Source organism: Apteryx rowi, unplaced genomic scaffold (genome assembly GCF_003343035.1).
Source record: "Apteryx rowi isolate R43461 unplaced genomic scaffold, aptRow1 scaffold_435, whole genome shotgun sequence".
Lineage (NCBI taxonomy): Eukaryota > Metazoa > Chordata > Aves > Apterygiformes > Apterygidae > Apteryx > Apteryx rowi.
In genome coordinates, this window is record NW_020450689.1 from 327,904 (window position 1) to 344,528 (window position 16,625).

General features: G+C 37.2%; 1 protein-coding gene across 9 annotated transcripts in view; it reads left to right on the top strand.

The window, feature by feature from the left end:
• The window catches only part of SOX6 (SRY-box 6), a 270,848-nt gene extending 256,253 nt beyond the window's left edge, over positions 1 to 14,595 (top strand). For all 9 annotated transcript variants that reach the window (XM_026076624.1, XM_026076621.1, XM_026076623.1 and 6 more), the window contains one exon: positions 7,534 to 14,595. In XM_026076624.1, the coding sequence (XP_025932409.1) occupies positions 7,534 to 7,837 (304 nt within the window). In that variant the 3' untranslated portion in view covers positions 7,838 to 14,595. The remainder of the gene's footprint in view (positions 1 to 7,533) is intronic.
• The last annotated feature ends 2,030 nt before the right edge of the window (positions 14,596 to 16,625 follow it).

Genomic DNA, 16,625 nt, shown 5'->3' on the forward strand with positions numbered 1-16,625 from the left:
TGGCATGTAATCTTTTCTTAGAAAAAGTACATTTTAGGAAGGGTCTTTCAAGTAGCACGTAGATAGACTGGATAGATTTACAACTCAGAATGTATGGTACAAAAAGATCACAGAATAGTTTTAAACATGTTGTGTGCTTTTTACCAGTATTTCTTCTAGTCTTGAGGCGAGAAAACAGCACTATGAAAGATCTACAGACTGAAGATAGAAAAGTCCAGTGAAACAACTGCACCATAATTGATTTCTGTCTCCTATTTTTTTATGAATTCATCTGTGATGCTCAGTGCTCTCACACAATGTTTTTGGTGGTTTACAAAGAGTCCAAGAGCTATCTCTGCTGCCAGCCCTTCCAAATTCACAATGTTCTGCTTATTTCTCTAATCACAATAGTCTCCTTTTGTTGGGTACTTTACTGCCAGATAATTGACCTTGACATCGGTTATGTGCCCTCATTTTTGGCTTGGGATGCAGAACTCCTGTTGCAGTCAATTATTTTGTAGGGCAGCCTGCAACAACATGGGTTCTTTCTTCAATCAGTAAACAGAAGTATTTTTGATATCTTGGAATAGCCTTCCACTCTACAATTCAACATTGTTTTTTATTCTTCACTCTAAGGGAAATTGTTTGCTAATAGGCTTCCATGGAAATTGTACACAGAAACCCAAAGAGAAATCTGAATTTATACAGCACAAATTATATTCAGATTGAGGGAATGAAACTCTAGCTCTTGTCTTCCAAAGCAGATTGACAGACCAAATCATATCTGTACAAGAAATCCAAAAAAAAACCCCAAACAGCAGTCTGAACAATTCGAGAATTGTTTCCTAATTCAGAATAGTATTAAGCAGTAGCAGTCTATACATCGAGGGCGCAGGCTAAATAGAGACATGAATATGAAAGACAGATTTAAGAAGCTTCTAAAAGTGCCTGCTTAATGAATGACGTTGCTTTTTTTTAAAAATGTAATGAAAAGTATTCAAAATGAAACTGCTGGTGCAACCTAAATTAACATCTTTATCATACATTAGACAGTATCATCACAAAGACCATGGGAATTTCAGCATTTTCGAAAAGGATTGGTTCTAATTCATATTTATGCTAAGTCCGCTTTGCACTGTTCTACCCATGCTAAAGGAGCTTTAAAGTAAGAGTAAATTACATATTTGTACTTTTATGGTGATGTAAAGGACTGTACTAGAAACAATGACTTTTAGTTACGGAATTAATGAAAAATGGGGTATGACGTGTACTGGATGGATACAGGTAAAACGAGATCCCTGTTGCAGTTCAATACAGATATAAATTTTGATTTTGAGGAAATGCAGGTTGTGATTTCTAGAGATTGTTTGATGCTTTTCATGCTGTTGTGTGACTTCCTGTTGTTGCCCAAAATTCCTTTTTCTCCTAAACAAAGAAATTCAGAGAATTTTGTTTTAAGAGACCAAGGGAAAAAACCTTGAAAACAAATCAGGACAGCTTTTTGAACTGAAACAGACAGCTTATATGGTATCTTTTATTTTACTAGTGTAGGTTATTGAATAATAAAATGTAACATTTTATCCAAATCGGATTATAATTAAGTGAAACACCATAACTGAGCCCATTAACTTCTTAAACTTACTCTTCCTTGTGTTTACCTTTAAATAGCACAGAAAGCATCAGCTGGAACAGTTTACCTAACTGACCTTGTGCACCCATCATTTTTCCACTGTTTTGATGGAACAAACAGCATAAACCTTCCTTCATAACTGTAGATGTGGGAGTTGAGATGTAGTTTCCTTTTCAGAATGAAACAGGAGACAGATGTGTTTTTTAGGATACTGTATTCTATGTTTACAGTAAATATTTCAGTAAAATAGAGAACAAAAGTACAAAATGGATTCCAATAAAATCTGCCAAGTGCTTTGCCCTGTTTGAAATCCTGCTGCTTTTTCTTTTTCTTCTTCTTTTTAAAGAACATACCAATTAAGTTGGGAATAGGTATGTTAAAATGGCAAAAAATTAGCATCACAGAATAAAAAGATAAATAGTAGATGTGTGAAGAGAAAGATACAAAGACATTCTCAATAAATAGCTAGAGGAAACAATAAATAGCAAGAAAAACCATATTCTTACATATTTGTGCTTGGTATTGTCTTCCATTCTGTTCTTGTACCAAACATACATATATTGCTTTAGCAATCCAGCAAGGGGTAATTCCCCTAGGGTGAGCGATTGGCTAGCACAGAATAATCCTGCCATGTCTGCAGCTGGACTTTTATGAAATCCCCCATAAACACAAAAAGAAAGTTTTACGATGCTTCAACTTTTAACATGAAAAAAGCTCATCCTGCTGATCACGGTGAACAGCATTTTTTAATAACTGTTGGTAAGACATAATGAAGTTTGCTGATCTCAATATACAAAATAGCCAGACTTTGAAATAAAATAAGGAAATAAACTGAAAAATGGCCAGATTCTGTTCTAATTTTTTAAGAAAAACCACCAAGGAATTCAGGGAAGATTTCTTGGAATAAATTTGGCAAGAAATTCATGGGTTTGTGCTAAACCTTATATGTGCAATAGACCACCATAAAAATCTGTGTATCATCAATATATTTTAAGGAACAGAGTGGAACTCAAAATCTACATAGGCCTTCTATTGCACCCCTACATGATTGAATTTTGTTCCAAATGAGGCAGATATATATTAAAAACTTGCTGTTTTGAGTCTAGTGGGAATTCCATCTGAAGCCAGCTATGTCTTTGAAATATTTGAGTTATTTTTAATAATAAAATTATTAATGGGAAGTTGTGAATGATAACTTTCTAGCCCTTCAGCAGAAGGTAATCCCTAAAGAGACTTCAAGTGATTTGCAATTTATCTTCAATTATACTTTTTTGTAATACATAAATAAATGTGAACTAACAAATGGATCACATATAAGCCATAAATCAGACATTTTAACTTAAAATAGTCTGCGTTTTGTTGCCTTGTCTTACAAAAATAATCCAATTCTCAGTCATTTTCAGTCTAATACATAGACATAGTCTAATAACATAATTCTCTACATAGAAGTATATGGTGTATATACATTTCTCTGCAAAATGATGTAAGCAGTAACTCTTTTTTTGTTTTACCAGTGTAAGATGTTTAAACTAAAGCCTTTATACTGTTTATAACTACTGTATACATGCATAGTCTGAATGTTGCTAGACTACAGCTTTGACTGAGGCTGTAATATTATACTACTGTAGCTTGAGCTTAAAGTAAGTACACAATGGGTGCTTTTGTGAGATTTACTGTTATTTCATTCTTTATGGGGAGGTAAGTTTCAGGGGTGTATAGCATAGAAGCATTTTCCTTAATGCAATCGATTTTTCTTCAGCCGTCTAAAGAGCTGTCAGAAAATAGTTCTGAAGGGATCAGAAAACAACGGTAATTTGCCAATTTAAATGTTTAGCTCGTTTTGCAGCAGTCAGAAGTGGAAAATCCTAATAATATTAATACCGTTAAATTGTGAACAGGTCAATTGATTGAAGAATGTTCATGTTACCTCCTCTTTTATATTTACCTAACTATTTTGGGACAGATCTTTGGCTCCAGAATAGATGGAGGTGTTAGCAATGCTGGCAGAGCTGAGAGGTAAGGGAACTGTTGTAACTGGCCAGCTGAGGATTTCCTTGGCAAAGAGGAGATGGTGTAAATAGGAGGGGATTTCAAGGCAGGGTACCTAGCTGTACATCACCATTCTTCACAGATTTGAAGAACTATGAGGATTAATGCTGGGTTCTGGAAATCTCAACCAGGCAGAAAACATCCTTGGGTGGACACTGGAACCATGTGCAACTAAGCTGAATTGTAACCCGGAGCTCTCAAAGAAGCATGTTTCTATCTCCTCACTCCAAAATCCTATGACAGGCAAAAATCTAGCCAAACTGGAAGATCAAGCATGTGGAATTTGGTGTGATAAAAAGTATCATTAACATGAATGTCTTTTAGGAAGAACTACAACTAAAGGAAAACATAATGGCCAGAGATGCAGGCTAGAAACTCCAGCTCTTCCGTTCACTGACAGTGGTTAGAGTTTAAATAAATGCTGTTTGATTTCCTCCCCCCTCCCTGCCCCGTTAAATTTTATTTCCTAGAAAATGGCAACACTCATCTCCAGTACCATATGCAATCCATATAGGTTGTGATGTCATAAAACACGGCTTTCTGGGAGACAGGGCCGGGACTTGAGCAGAATTTACAGTGACAACCTGGTCATCCCTAAATAATAACAGAGCTCGTGTGAGAAGTAGGTGCCGAGTTACCGAGCAGGTGTGGGTGCCCCTGTCTAAGTGCTAGCAAATTTCCTGGTTCAAGATGAAGGTAGCAGTTTGTGACACTAGCCGTTTAGGTGGTACGGTTAATACATGTTTACAGTTCTTCTGTGAGATATCGGTAATTTAAAGCTCACAGTACCTGCCCAGCAGCAAGCATGCACACCACATTTGATTTTTGTTTACCGTGTGAATGAGAACTGCATTTCTGAATAAAAAATGCAGTAGGCCTTTAACTTTCCTGTTACACCAATCGAATTCTCTAGTATACTAGCTGGATTCATTCTACAATTTGGCATATGCTAGGATGCAGTCTCAAGTAAAAGGCATCTCTCTAAATTCTGCTTCCTTATGCTCAGTTGACCTGCTCCCTTTATACTTTGAAAAGAGTGGTACTTGGACAAATATATCCCTGCCTGTTGAAATATGGATATGCAAAAGAGTTTTGCTAACTGGATAAATATTTCCACCATACTCAAATTTCTTAACCATATCTTTGCCTGTCCTTTAGGGCTAAACACTGGAAAACTATCACATTATCAAGAAACCTCACATCTTGAACAGATTTTTTTTCTTCTTGCTGCATATAAAAAGGCAATATGCTTCTAGAAAGGCAAACATTTCAAGGGAAATATTAGGCTTCTGATCCTTTTTGTCACCTATAACACAACAAGCAGCTTACATTCAATCATTCTGAATATTTTCAAAATCTGTTATTAGAAGAGCTATTGGAAGTTTTTTTTTTAAAAGAGCTCTTCTCAAAACAGTTTTTGACATTGATATTGTGGTGTTCTTTGATGCAGGCTTGAGGATTCTTTGTTTTGTGAATGTATTCTAAGAAATACCAGAAAAAGGTTAGCATCAGCAGTTGTTGGATGGACAAATTAGAATTAGCTGTGTATGGCCTGGCGACAACTATGTAGAATTTTGCTGTGACCATGTGTGGGTTTCTTTTTATTTTGCTTTGTGGAAACAGTCATGTTAATGTGAACATTCTTCTGTGTCTAAGAGTTTGTGGAGGAGGTACCTGTGGGTTTTTAACAATAATAGTTTATATGCTTGACAACATCCAATCATAAAACAGAAACATTCTCATGTGAGGTAGGTGTTCAATTTTATGAATAAAGTATTGAAAGATGTTCACAGCAAATACATTGGCTGAAAATTGTTTTCACAGGACATTTATGAAATCATTTAAAAAGTGAAAATTCAGTGAAAAATCCCTAGCTGTTTTTAAATCATCTGTAAATCGTCATTTGCAAACAGGAGTATGATGACTGTGTCAAATGAATTACCACAGTGTTTTTGCTCACTGCTAGCCAGGTGTGCCATACTTCTGCAACAGATGTTTGATTTTTATAAACTGTGCAGAGGCTTTAAGAGTAGGGCTAGCAGTACCCGCAATAGCAGTAGTACATGATGCTACTGGAATATTATCTTAGACAGAGTGTTCATGATTTGACTGTCTCGGGTGGTTCCTGAGCTTGAAGGGCTTTGGTTTTCCAGTAACTCTGTGGCGTGATATTTATCAGAATTAGAGTTTGGTCAATGAGCAATTAAGACTTAAGATTCAGGGTCTTGTAAATAAGCTTTGCATTATTTTGTGTATTGATTCAGCCAGTGATTAATGATAAAAATGACAAAAACTGCCAGTAATGTATTAATTTGTGAGCAACTGCTTTATGGAAAGCAAATTTTTCTGTCCTTTCAAATTTTGGAATAGAAAAACACAGTGATCAAGAAGTTATAGATTCATTAGACTATTCAAGCACATCTGACTCAATTTCTCCTGCTAAAATAACATAATAGAAAGATCTCTACTTGGTCAATATTGCTCTAAAAAAAGCTTGGGAATATATTGAAATACACGATTCTTTAAATGGATTAGGAAAACAGGCATATATGTCTGATAGCCAGTCAATAGTAAAACAGTGACTTACAGGGCACTTAGGTTTTTCTGATATTGAAGCATATTTGTTTACTGTAACATCTAAAGTATGATGGAGATTCTCTTCCTTCACACAAGGTACCTCCCTTCTTTTTTTCCTCTTAGTTTTATTAAAGGTAATGATCCAGAAATAATGCGAGAATATTTGAGAGAGTCTTTTAATATAGGAAGTAGGTTATTAGTTAATTAATCCAAATGTAAGTAGTACATTTAATTAATTCATAGCCAATAAGGACTTGACCATGGAGAGGGTTCAGCAACCTGACCTTAACTCAGCAAAGCATTTAAATATACATACTTAATTGTAAGAAGAAACATTGCGTCGTTTCCAACAGTAGAACTAGGAACATTCTTGTAGTAAAGTTTGTGTTAAATTCATTGGCTGTGGCATAAGCCTCTTCTAGTTGATGTGTGGGATTGCTCCAGCATGCTTAGAATCACGAACAATAAAAAAAGGACATTATGTGATGCAAAGTTAGATATCAGAAGATGAGTTGTGCCAGAAGTAGAGGCAGTGTACCCTTAATTGACTCTCCCCATGTATTTGCATTATGAAAGTAAATCAGATCTGACATGGGGTCCTCAAGAGGTCTTAGTTCTTGTAGGCTCTGTCCATACAAACAAGAACATCTTTCTTTCTTTTTTTTTCTTTTAAGTACTTTGCTTCAAAAGCTATCCTATGCATTAAATCCCGAAGAACAAGTAGCATTCTGATCATGGATTTAAAGGCCAGCAATAAAATACCAGAAGTATTCCTAAGTGATGTAGGAGTCTACCTAGCACTTCTGTAGTAAATTACATGCCTACAGATAGATGGACACACAAAGTTACTTGGTCACCCATCTGCTTTTTTAGGTGCTTATAAATAATCTCAAGGTCCGCTCACTAACAGTCATGAAACAGAAGCTCCTATCAGGAGTTTTGAAGATCTAAATTTAGGACTTAGTTGTCTGCGGTGGCTGTTAGGCAACTCATATGTGCCTGAGGCCTTTTGAGGATCTCTGTCCAAGTGCTAGTTTGCAGTATGCTTTAAATAAATGCATAAAATAAGCAAAAGCATCAAAAGGTTTAATCCTTGTAGTTACTAAAAAGTTTACTCTCCAGTTGTCCTTGGGGGGAGCTAAGGCCAACCGATGCTTCACAGGACCAGCATCTGAACCTCAGAGGAACGCAGGCAGACCTCCTAGGAAAATCACACGCTTTGCTTTGCTTTGGACTTGCCAAGGGCTTCCCACCTCCAAATGTAGGTAATCGTGTCCACCTCTTGTTTTGCCTTTCAGACAACAGCCTCAAATTCCAATCACCACAGGAACGGGTGTTGTCTACCCTGGTGCTATTACCATGGCAACTACCACGCCATCACCTCAGATGACATCCGACTGCTCTAGCACCTCTGCCAGCCCTGAGCCCAGCATCCCTGTCATTCAGAGTACTTACGGTATGAAGACGGACAGCGGAAGCCTTGCTGGAAATGAAATGATAAATGGAGAGGATGAAATAGAAATGTACGAGGACTATGAGGATGATCCCAAATCAGACTATAGCAGTGAAAATGAAGCCCACGAGGCAGTCAGTGCCAACTGAGGAGTGTTCACAGAATTAAAGTACTCAGACTCATTTGGTTTTTTGGGGTTTTTTTTGAACAAAAAGTTCTTAAAGAGCCTGCATGCATGTGTGGCTCCTAAAGTTACATCAGCAGAATGGTCTTAAATGTTTCTTAAAGTGTGAGACAGATTGTTTCCCTAATTTTTCATGAACTTGGGTTTTTTGTTTTTGTTTTTTTTTAATTTAGATGAAGACATATATTAAATATCAAACATCAGGACTTGAAAACTTATATGAATCAATAGCTGTCTTACAAGTCTTACCTTTTGTCTTTTTCCTTTTGGATGCTGATAAAGGTTTAAGTTACTGTTTTAGATGGGGGTTATACATTCTCACTCAGGTATGCTGTGCCAGCCTACAGGTTGTGAATGTGTTTTTATTCTGGATTATTTTAGAAAACAAAAACTGCAGATTTCATATTGTAAAACAGAACAAGTCCGCAAGTGTGCACATCTGTGCATCATAGCTCATCTTTAAAAAGTAGTCTCTCAATTCCATTTTTTTTCCATATGTATAGCTGAACTTCTGATGTGCCAAACTTTTCATAACTTTTGAATCTTAACATTTAAAAAAAAGTCTTAAAGGAGACACTGTAAAGTCTTAGACAATCCTTTGGCATCTTAAAAAAATTATATAAAAAAACTAATTTTTTTTCCAGAAAATGGTAAAGTACTCAGGAATCTGGAGACAGGATATTCTTAAGTAGTGAACATGGTTGCCATAGTGCATGTGTCCAATTGCTTTTGCCTCTTGATGTGCCATTAGTGTGAAACTTTAAGTAAGCACAAAAGAGCGATCACCAGCTATGGACGGGCCTGTCTTAGCAGTGTGAGGCCACCTCTGACTACATTCTTTACCCCTTTGCTTTTAACCCTTGCATTCAGTCTTAACACATTTTCTCTTAAATAATTTATTCATTCCAGAATGCCAAGGGTCCAAATACTTAATATTTATTTTTAAAAGTACTGTTGGTGGCATTACACTTACAATTCCTTACTGATGTTTTACAGAGCCCTTTCTTTTTCCTCCCCCAAAATACACAGGTATATGAAAATCAAAGTGCACCTGCTACTAAAATGAACATGAAACTTATGAATGGGAAATTCAGTTGTTTCCATAACAGTATATGTTCAGGGAGCACTTGGAAACACTCTGCTATATGTAATGCAAAGTAAAGTGAGTATTTCTATATGTACACACAGTGCAAATACTCTTAAAAATTTGTGTTCATAGTTATAAACCTCTATACTTAGAATCTGCAGATATGGACAGACAGGATGATGTAAAGGCAGGATTTTACCTATCTGCCATCAGGCAGATGTAAAATCCAAACTGCATATAGAGTCTGCCGTGATGAATTTTTAGGGCCTGTACAATCCTGGAGTGAGTCAAGGCTCCGTACATCGCCGTTCCTGTTGTCACCTGAAGGAAGTGTCTGCTCCCTGGAGTGTATTTATGCAGTGATTTATATGTGAGACTCCTAGTGGGGGAGGGAAGGCCACACAAATGTCTGACTTGCAAAGCTGGAAAAATAGTGCATCAAAATATTTATTGAATATTAGTCACAAGGGAATGGGAGCCAGATCTTGATGAATGTTTGTCAAGTGCTTTGGGATTGTTGGATGAAAGGTGCTATAAAAACTAAAATTTTTATTTGTATTGCTACTATAAAAATACAATTGCTAGAGAAGATTCTGGGAAAGATATAGAGAGAGATATTAAAAGATTGAAAATTTATTACTTTTCAGAGACAGAGAAGAAATCGCCTTTCCCCCCCGCCCCCTTCACTCCACTCCTGTTATTCACAAATACATCACTGTACATAATACGCAGATGCAGTGGGCCTGATGAATCCATGTGCTGAGCCACCTCAGCTCCTTTAACTTTTACTTGGACTTGGATATGCTCAGCACACTGGTGGAAAATTCAGACTTAGGCTGACAGGCATGAGTGAGCCCAGTCCAGCTCCGCTCGAAGTCCATGGGAATCTTCCCATGGGGCTACATGAGCTTTGTTCGGGGCCCAGATGATGAAAAAAGTGTAGCATTCATGCTGGTTCTCCCTGTGCAATCGCACTATCTTGCAGAAACTCGTGTAAGGTGTAATGATGAGTAGCTGTGTCAGGAGCTGTCATTTTCCTCATAGCCCCAATAATACCTATTTGAGCGGAGATAGCCAGTGTTGCCACTGTAGGAATCACATTTAAATGTGCAAAAACAACCCCCAAAACAAAGGAGACTGTTCAATTTACAGGACAATTTATAAAGATAATGACATAGAAACACAATGGTCAAATTTCTCTGGCCATTTTGTAATTTGGAACAAAATGCTATATTTTTAATATTTATTTAAATGTGTTCTGAGTCCATGTCTAGTAAGCAATAAACTGGTCTAGCCAAGACTTTAAAGGCAAATGCTGTGTCGTTAGCTGGTGAGCGCCCTCTTTAAGCTGGCTAAGGTACTGATAGAAAGTGTTTTTTGTTCTTAAATTGCTTGGGGATTTGAACTGTTTTTAATACATTCAGCTCAGATTGGGGGGAGGGTACCATTATTTCCTTTAAAATGACTATTTATTAATGTCTTACATAATTCTCCTGTTAGAAGTATCTCTCCCTCTCCCCATGTCACTTTCTTTCTCTCTTGCTCTCTTTTTTTCTGGTTTGTTGCATAGGTAGAATGCTGTATTGCTAGCATTGTATTTTATGTAATTATTTTTTGCACAAAGGCAAACATTTAGATTAGTTGGTTAATTTTTTTAAAAATTTTATGACCATGCCAAAATAATATTCTGCAGGCTTGTGGAGAACAAAGGACTGTTCTTTAGGACTGAAACTTGATTTTGCTTGTAGTACAAAAAAACACACACTCACAGATGTTGTTTCGTAAGTGTTATAAGCACTGGATATAAATGGTATTTTTTATCACTTCTGACTAATGTGAAACTGTTGTACGAAAACTACATGAACAAAAGTCATCTGTTTCGACTCGTGTGGGCCTGCCTCACAGTTGCCGGATTTGAGTCATTTTTATGTCTTGTTATTTCATTTATTTATGCAAAATACACGTATGTATGAACACTTTGTTTTAGCTCCAGCCCTGCCTCAGTGCTGATGCTCTGTATGTTAAAGCCACGTTCTCGAAAATGATTGGCGCTTCAGGAATCGCCAGCTGGTAAAAATTGCATTTATTGGCTGGGGGAGTGGGAGGAACATATTTGAATCTGAATTGTGCATATGAGCATTTTATTCTATTTATTAGCCGACATTGGCTCTAAAATGTCAGTGGAAATCAACGAAGGACAATCATAAGGATAAAAAAACCCAACATTTTTTACTTTATTATTCGGAGCTCAAAACAAAGTTTTTGATGAATTTACCATCTCATTTTAGAATTTTTTTTAAATTGTGTAAATATAACATAGGAAATAGAATTTTATTTTTTGTTCATGGATACTTAGTGAAGTATAAGTTATGTATTTACTTTTGTTCTATATCAGTGTATGTTGGTCCATATTAAATGCTGACAAGTCACTGTACCTCATGTAGATGCTGAATTTACACCCGCAGTGTGAGCGCAGTATTGTGGACCTGTAGCTGGGACAGCAAGATGCCTCACTTGTGCTCTCACTGAATGTTAATAGCATATTCCTCAAACACGGAATACTTTTTCCTTTTTCCTTAGAAAGCTGATACATCAAACGTACCAAATTTCTGATACAGCTAATAGGAAACACAGTTTGTTTTGTGAATCCAAGCAAAACTGATGAAATATTTTAGCTCCCAACAAGAATGGCGTTTTGAAGTCAAAAACATATTCCTGGAAAGATTATCATGACTAAGACAGCCCTTGCAATGCAGTCAAGATGTAATAATATTGAACCTTTATTTTCTACATTTGTTGAATCATGATATTGTCATATTAGGCTGTAATACCAGGGGAAAAAGTTCACACAATACACAAAGAGGACTTGTGAAATTGTTCTTTAAACATTGTGTTTGAGTCCCCCCAAATAACTCTGAAAAACATAACAACTCCATTCAGGTAATGCACAAATATAGTAATAATATTTTCTGTGTGAACAATTTATTTAATTAACAGATACAATATATTTTCTTTTTGGAAAATTATAAAATACTTATTTTCAAGAGAAGAACACTCCTGAAAGTCTGATACCAGCTAGAATAGATCACTTCCTATTTCATAAAAATGGAAGATTAAAGTCTTAATGGAAACGGAACTGCTTCCCAGGGTTCAGGTTTATATGGAGAAATGACTCTGATGAAATAGCCGAAGTGTGATCTGCCTGTATGTTTGGGTGTCACCATTTAGCTCATGAAACCATCTGCTGAGAATACATGGGCTCCCAATGCGCTCCTAAATCAGCGTACTCAGGTGCGACAAGAGGCAGGGGGAGGGCAAACGATGGGTTTGCTCTGGGCTGGGAGTGCAAAACAAACAGCTGCGTTAGTCACAATAAATACTACGCCCTGTGTAGAGTGTACGGCAGTCAGCTGATGGCAGTTACTGCTTTGAGGAGAAACACGACCATCTCCTAATATGATCTAAAAGCATGGTCCTCTCTCTGCGTTGCCTTTCGGGTTTTGCTTTATGGTCATATCAAAGACATGACATCTCCAAAATAATTTCCTCATAAAACATACTATGAGTTTAACCCTCCTCCTCCCCCTTCCGCCCCCAATAAAACACTTGCCTACCAGCTTAATTTTAAGCATGTTAGTACTTCCATGGCAGTGATTAGGAACAGTAAAGCGCTGGCATTAAGCGGGGCAATCTCGGCTGACCCAGGGTCACAGCGCGAACAACTGCACTAGAGACGCAGCCGGCACAGCAGCAGAGCGTATGATCGGGTTCGTCATGTTTCCAATGAAAAGCTGATGAATGGGCTTGGGCCCTAGGTGTTCTGCATGCTTGTTTAAGATTCAAGTTGGCACTTAAGCATGTTCTTTTAGAAGAATAATACTATATGACTTCATGAGATCTTTTACGAAACACTTTAAAAAAAAAAAACTTACTCTTTTCCTTTAAAAAAGAACCTTCCCCAAACCTTTTCTTTTTATATAAACCCATTAATATCTGTGATTTTTCTCAGATCAAACTACATTTTTGATATACTGTAATGTTCTACCACAGAAGGAAAAAAATTAAAATATATGTATATGCAAATATATTTCATTTTAATCCATCACCCTTTTTTAACTACCAGATTTGTTGGAAATGGTGACAAAGAAGTATTCTGAGATTTCACACGCTGGGTAAAAAGGGGTAGGGTGGGGTGAACTGGGCTAAAGGAAAACTTATCAAATTGGTATTTATGGCAATATGAAAGCTATAAAGCAACTTAGTGACATGGCTTGCTTTGTAATTTCCGCTTTCTAAAAACCACAAGTGAGGTCCTTGGTGCTCTTGGAGTATGGGGAATGTGCAAATATTTAACTGTTTGTATGCTGCACATTGCAGACCTGCTAGTGTGCATTCTCCGTTTGTCTTCCTTTGTCATTTGTGTTTTGCTTTCTAGAAAGCAATGTGTTTTTTTCTTGTACCTTTCTTCAGCTTGTAGCAAACTAGAATGCCTAGCATTTACGTTCATTCATTATTGTATTTCCCATGTACAAATTTTTTTATTACATTAAGACAAGCTTATAAGCTGTTACTACATAACTTATCTTACTGTAACTCTTATTTCCTGACATTGTAATTTGTTTGTGATGTATATTGTGAGATTGTACTCTATGTTAATTTAATCAGCACAATTCACTGACATGCTGGACTGACATGCTAGCTGCTGTTTCAAATTGTAAAGTTTGTGTAGAGCTGTTGGGACAACTGAGACTCTCTTGTCAAGGTACTATGCTTTGATTCCTATAGCAACACTGTGGGTGCGGCTCTGAACCACGAGGGCTGCTCGTTGGACACCCACTGGCTAATTTAACAGGCAGGTTTTCTTTGTAGAAATTCTATATACAATGCAGGTACCTACCTGGGCCCATGGCCGGTAATTATTTGGGCGTTTAGAGGAAAAACTAGTGTCTATTGCTGCTTTGAATATGTTTTAAAGTCTGAAAATGTAAATAGTTTATCAAAAAATCTTGTACAGTCCAGTGTAAAGTTTTTAAATGAACTTAAAGGTTGCCATCACATCTCACACTCTCCTCTTGATACAGTAAAAAAAAAAAAAAAAAAGAGAGAGAAAAAAGTTTGCTAAGGATATTGATTTTAAAAAGTTCTGTTCTCAGTTTAAAAAAGAGAATAGTTATTCTTAGCTCTGCTTCATTGCATAAACAGACTTCTTGGATTTTGTTGTGCAGTATTGACGTGAGGTAAATTAAATATTAAATAATCCTTCAGTGGTACTTTTAAGAGTCTTCTCCTCCTCTGCCTCAGTAATTAATGGAAAAGACAAAATTGAAAGACACTGTCCATATACAGTATGTTCTGGTGTACGTTGGCACCTTACCTACATGTTTCGGGTGGGGGGATTTTTTTTTTTTTTTTTTTTTTTTGCACAAGGTGCTTTCCTGATATGTTAAACATGTCATCTTTGGGTGATACAGTATATGCCATGACAGGGGTTTAGACCCCTCAGGGGAGTGTCTATAAGACTGCCTATTTATGCTCATTTACCTCAAGACTGTCCTCTCTACCCTTAATCTATTCACCATCACTCCATCTTTTGTACTGCTGTTGACACTTACAAATTAAAGATAAATTTTGTTTTATGAAATGTGTGTGTGACTTCTTCTGTGCCTCCCTTATTATTCCTTTGAAGTTAGTATTAAAGATTGACCATGAGAAACTGATAGGAAAATGCAACTAGGCATGTTCAACTGGACTCCTTTAAATTTAGCAACTGCATCTTCTAGCTCTTAGGTTTTCTCCATGTCCTTCCATTCTACAAAGGCATTTATCAGCCTCTCAAATCCATTAACACCATACACTGTAATAGACATGCATGATAACCAACGTAATTTGATAATATTTGCTGTGTACTGTAGGTTTTGTAAGCAGGAAGTGCTGTTGGTAGCAACATAATCTCAGAAGGATTTTCATCGAGTAGAAATAAGACAAAACAGTTCTCATGTTTCTTCTTTATTTGCCTTCCCCTTTTCCCCGCATATAACATTTAAACAAACTAACCAAAGTTGACAACTTAGAAAACCTATAGTTGCCATATTGCCGTGTCTGTAAACTGCTGTCATTTGCGTATTATGATTGGCTTTTGACTCAGTAATTAGTCATGGTTCTCACAGGAAAAGAACAAATTACATTGAAGAGTACCATAATGTAACATAACAGAACACTTGGGTTGTGCAACACATCAGGTTTCAGCCGCGTGTCAGTCACTGCACAAAGCACCCTGAAACATCCAAGTGGGAAGGAATCTCTGCTTCCCTGGAGACAGCCTCACACGTGAAACACTTAAAAATGACATACTGCATTTTGAAGCTATATGATGAAATATTTTAGGGTCAAAAGTGGATGCAATGAAGTTGCTGACCAACACATTACAGTGAATAAATACACAAATACACAAATTTTGACAGGTGCTTTGGTTTTTGGTAAGCAACCAACTAGTTATTCAGTCAAACTGCAACACTAAAATGGCCTTAAGGAGGAGAAGGCAGCATAAGAACTGTATTTCTGCTACTGAATCTACCACAGTTCAACGTGATGTGGAAACAGCCATAATGCAAGTTTGTAAAAAGGAATTATGGCACAGGACAGCAGTCAATCCAGCTTAAGCTACTAGAGTCAAGGACATGTGGAGATGAAGCACCATGTCATTATGTCTAAGTTTTAATTTTGTACAATAGTCCTGAGATGGGATCCAACCCTCCACTTTGATAGTTTCATATTGTTCTACTTAAGTCAATTTGTACCCTCCTCAGGGAGGAATTTTAGCTTTTTGTCTGGTCTTTCTTCTCCCTGCCTTGCTACATGATTTGACTCTTTACCTTGCTGGAATCTGCACCTGTGAATAATGGTCAACAGTCTGGGAAACGCTGATGTTGTTCTGTGTTATAGGTAGAATGAAAAGTGAGTTGAGGAATGGAATACAAAAAGTCTTTGCTTTCTACACCAGTGACCAGACAAAATGCTTATTTGACACCTAGAGATGTGCTAAAAAAATACCCACAAATCTACCATGCAGGACAGGGTGCTGGGTCTACACAGGAGCGCAATCTTCTGGAAAAAGGGAGTGTTGGAGGCTGCCGGTCAGCATGCACATCATTCCTGATTACGAGAGGCTTATGTGTGCCCAGGACAGAAGGCATAGCCTTGCACAGGCACCATCAGATGTCCTTACACGGAGGACAGCATCTTTTTTTGGCATCCTTTGGAGCCACTAGGACTCATGTAAGGGGTTTTCAGCATTACAGGGTTCAGCCTGATACTCTGTCTCCCCACCGGTTACTCGCACTGGGATTTTCCTGACAATTAACTGCTACAGCAATAGCCCAACAGCAGCAGCTCCCACAGGATTGGGGGAGTGGAAGGAAAGAGTAGTTGATTTATTTCTTTAATATATGGTTTACAACAGAAAATATGAGCTCCAGGTTGTGTCTTTCTGAGCAGTTAATGACCAGCTGGGTTAAGGGCCTTCAAATACTGCCATTGGTCATTAACTGCCAGGAAGTATCCTTCCTGTCATCTATTATTGCTTAATTGTATCAAGACCCACTACAGTTGAGGACTGTTAAATCTGTGGATTAATTGAAATCTGACCCTTAGTGGTTCTAATAATATC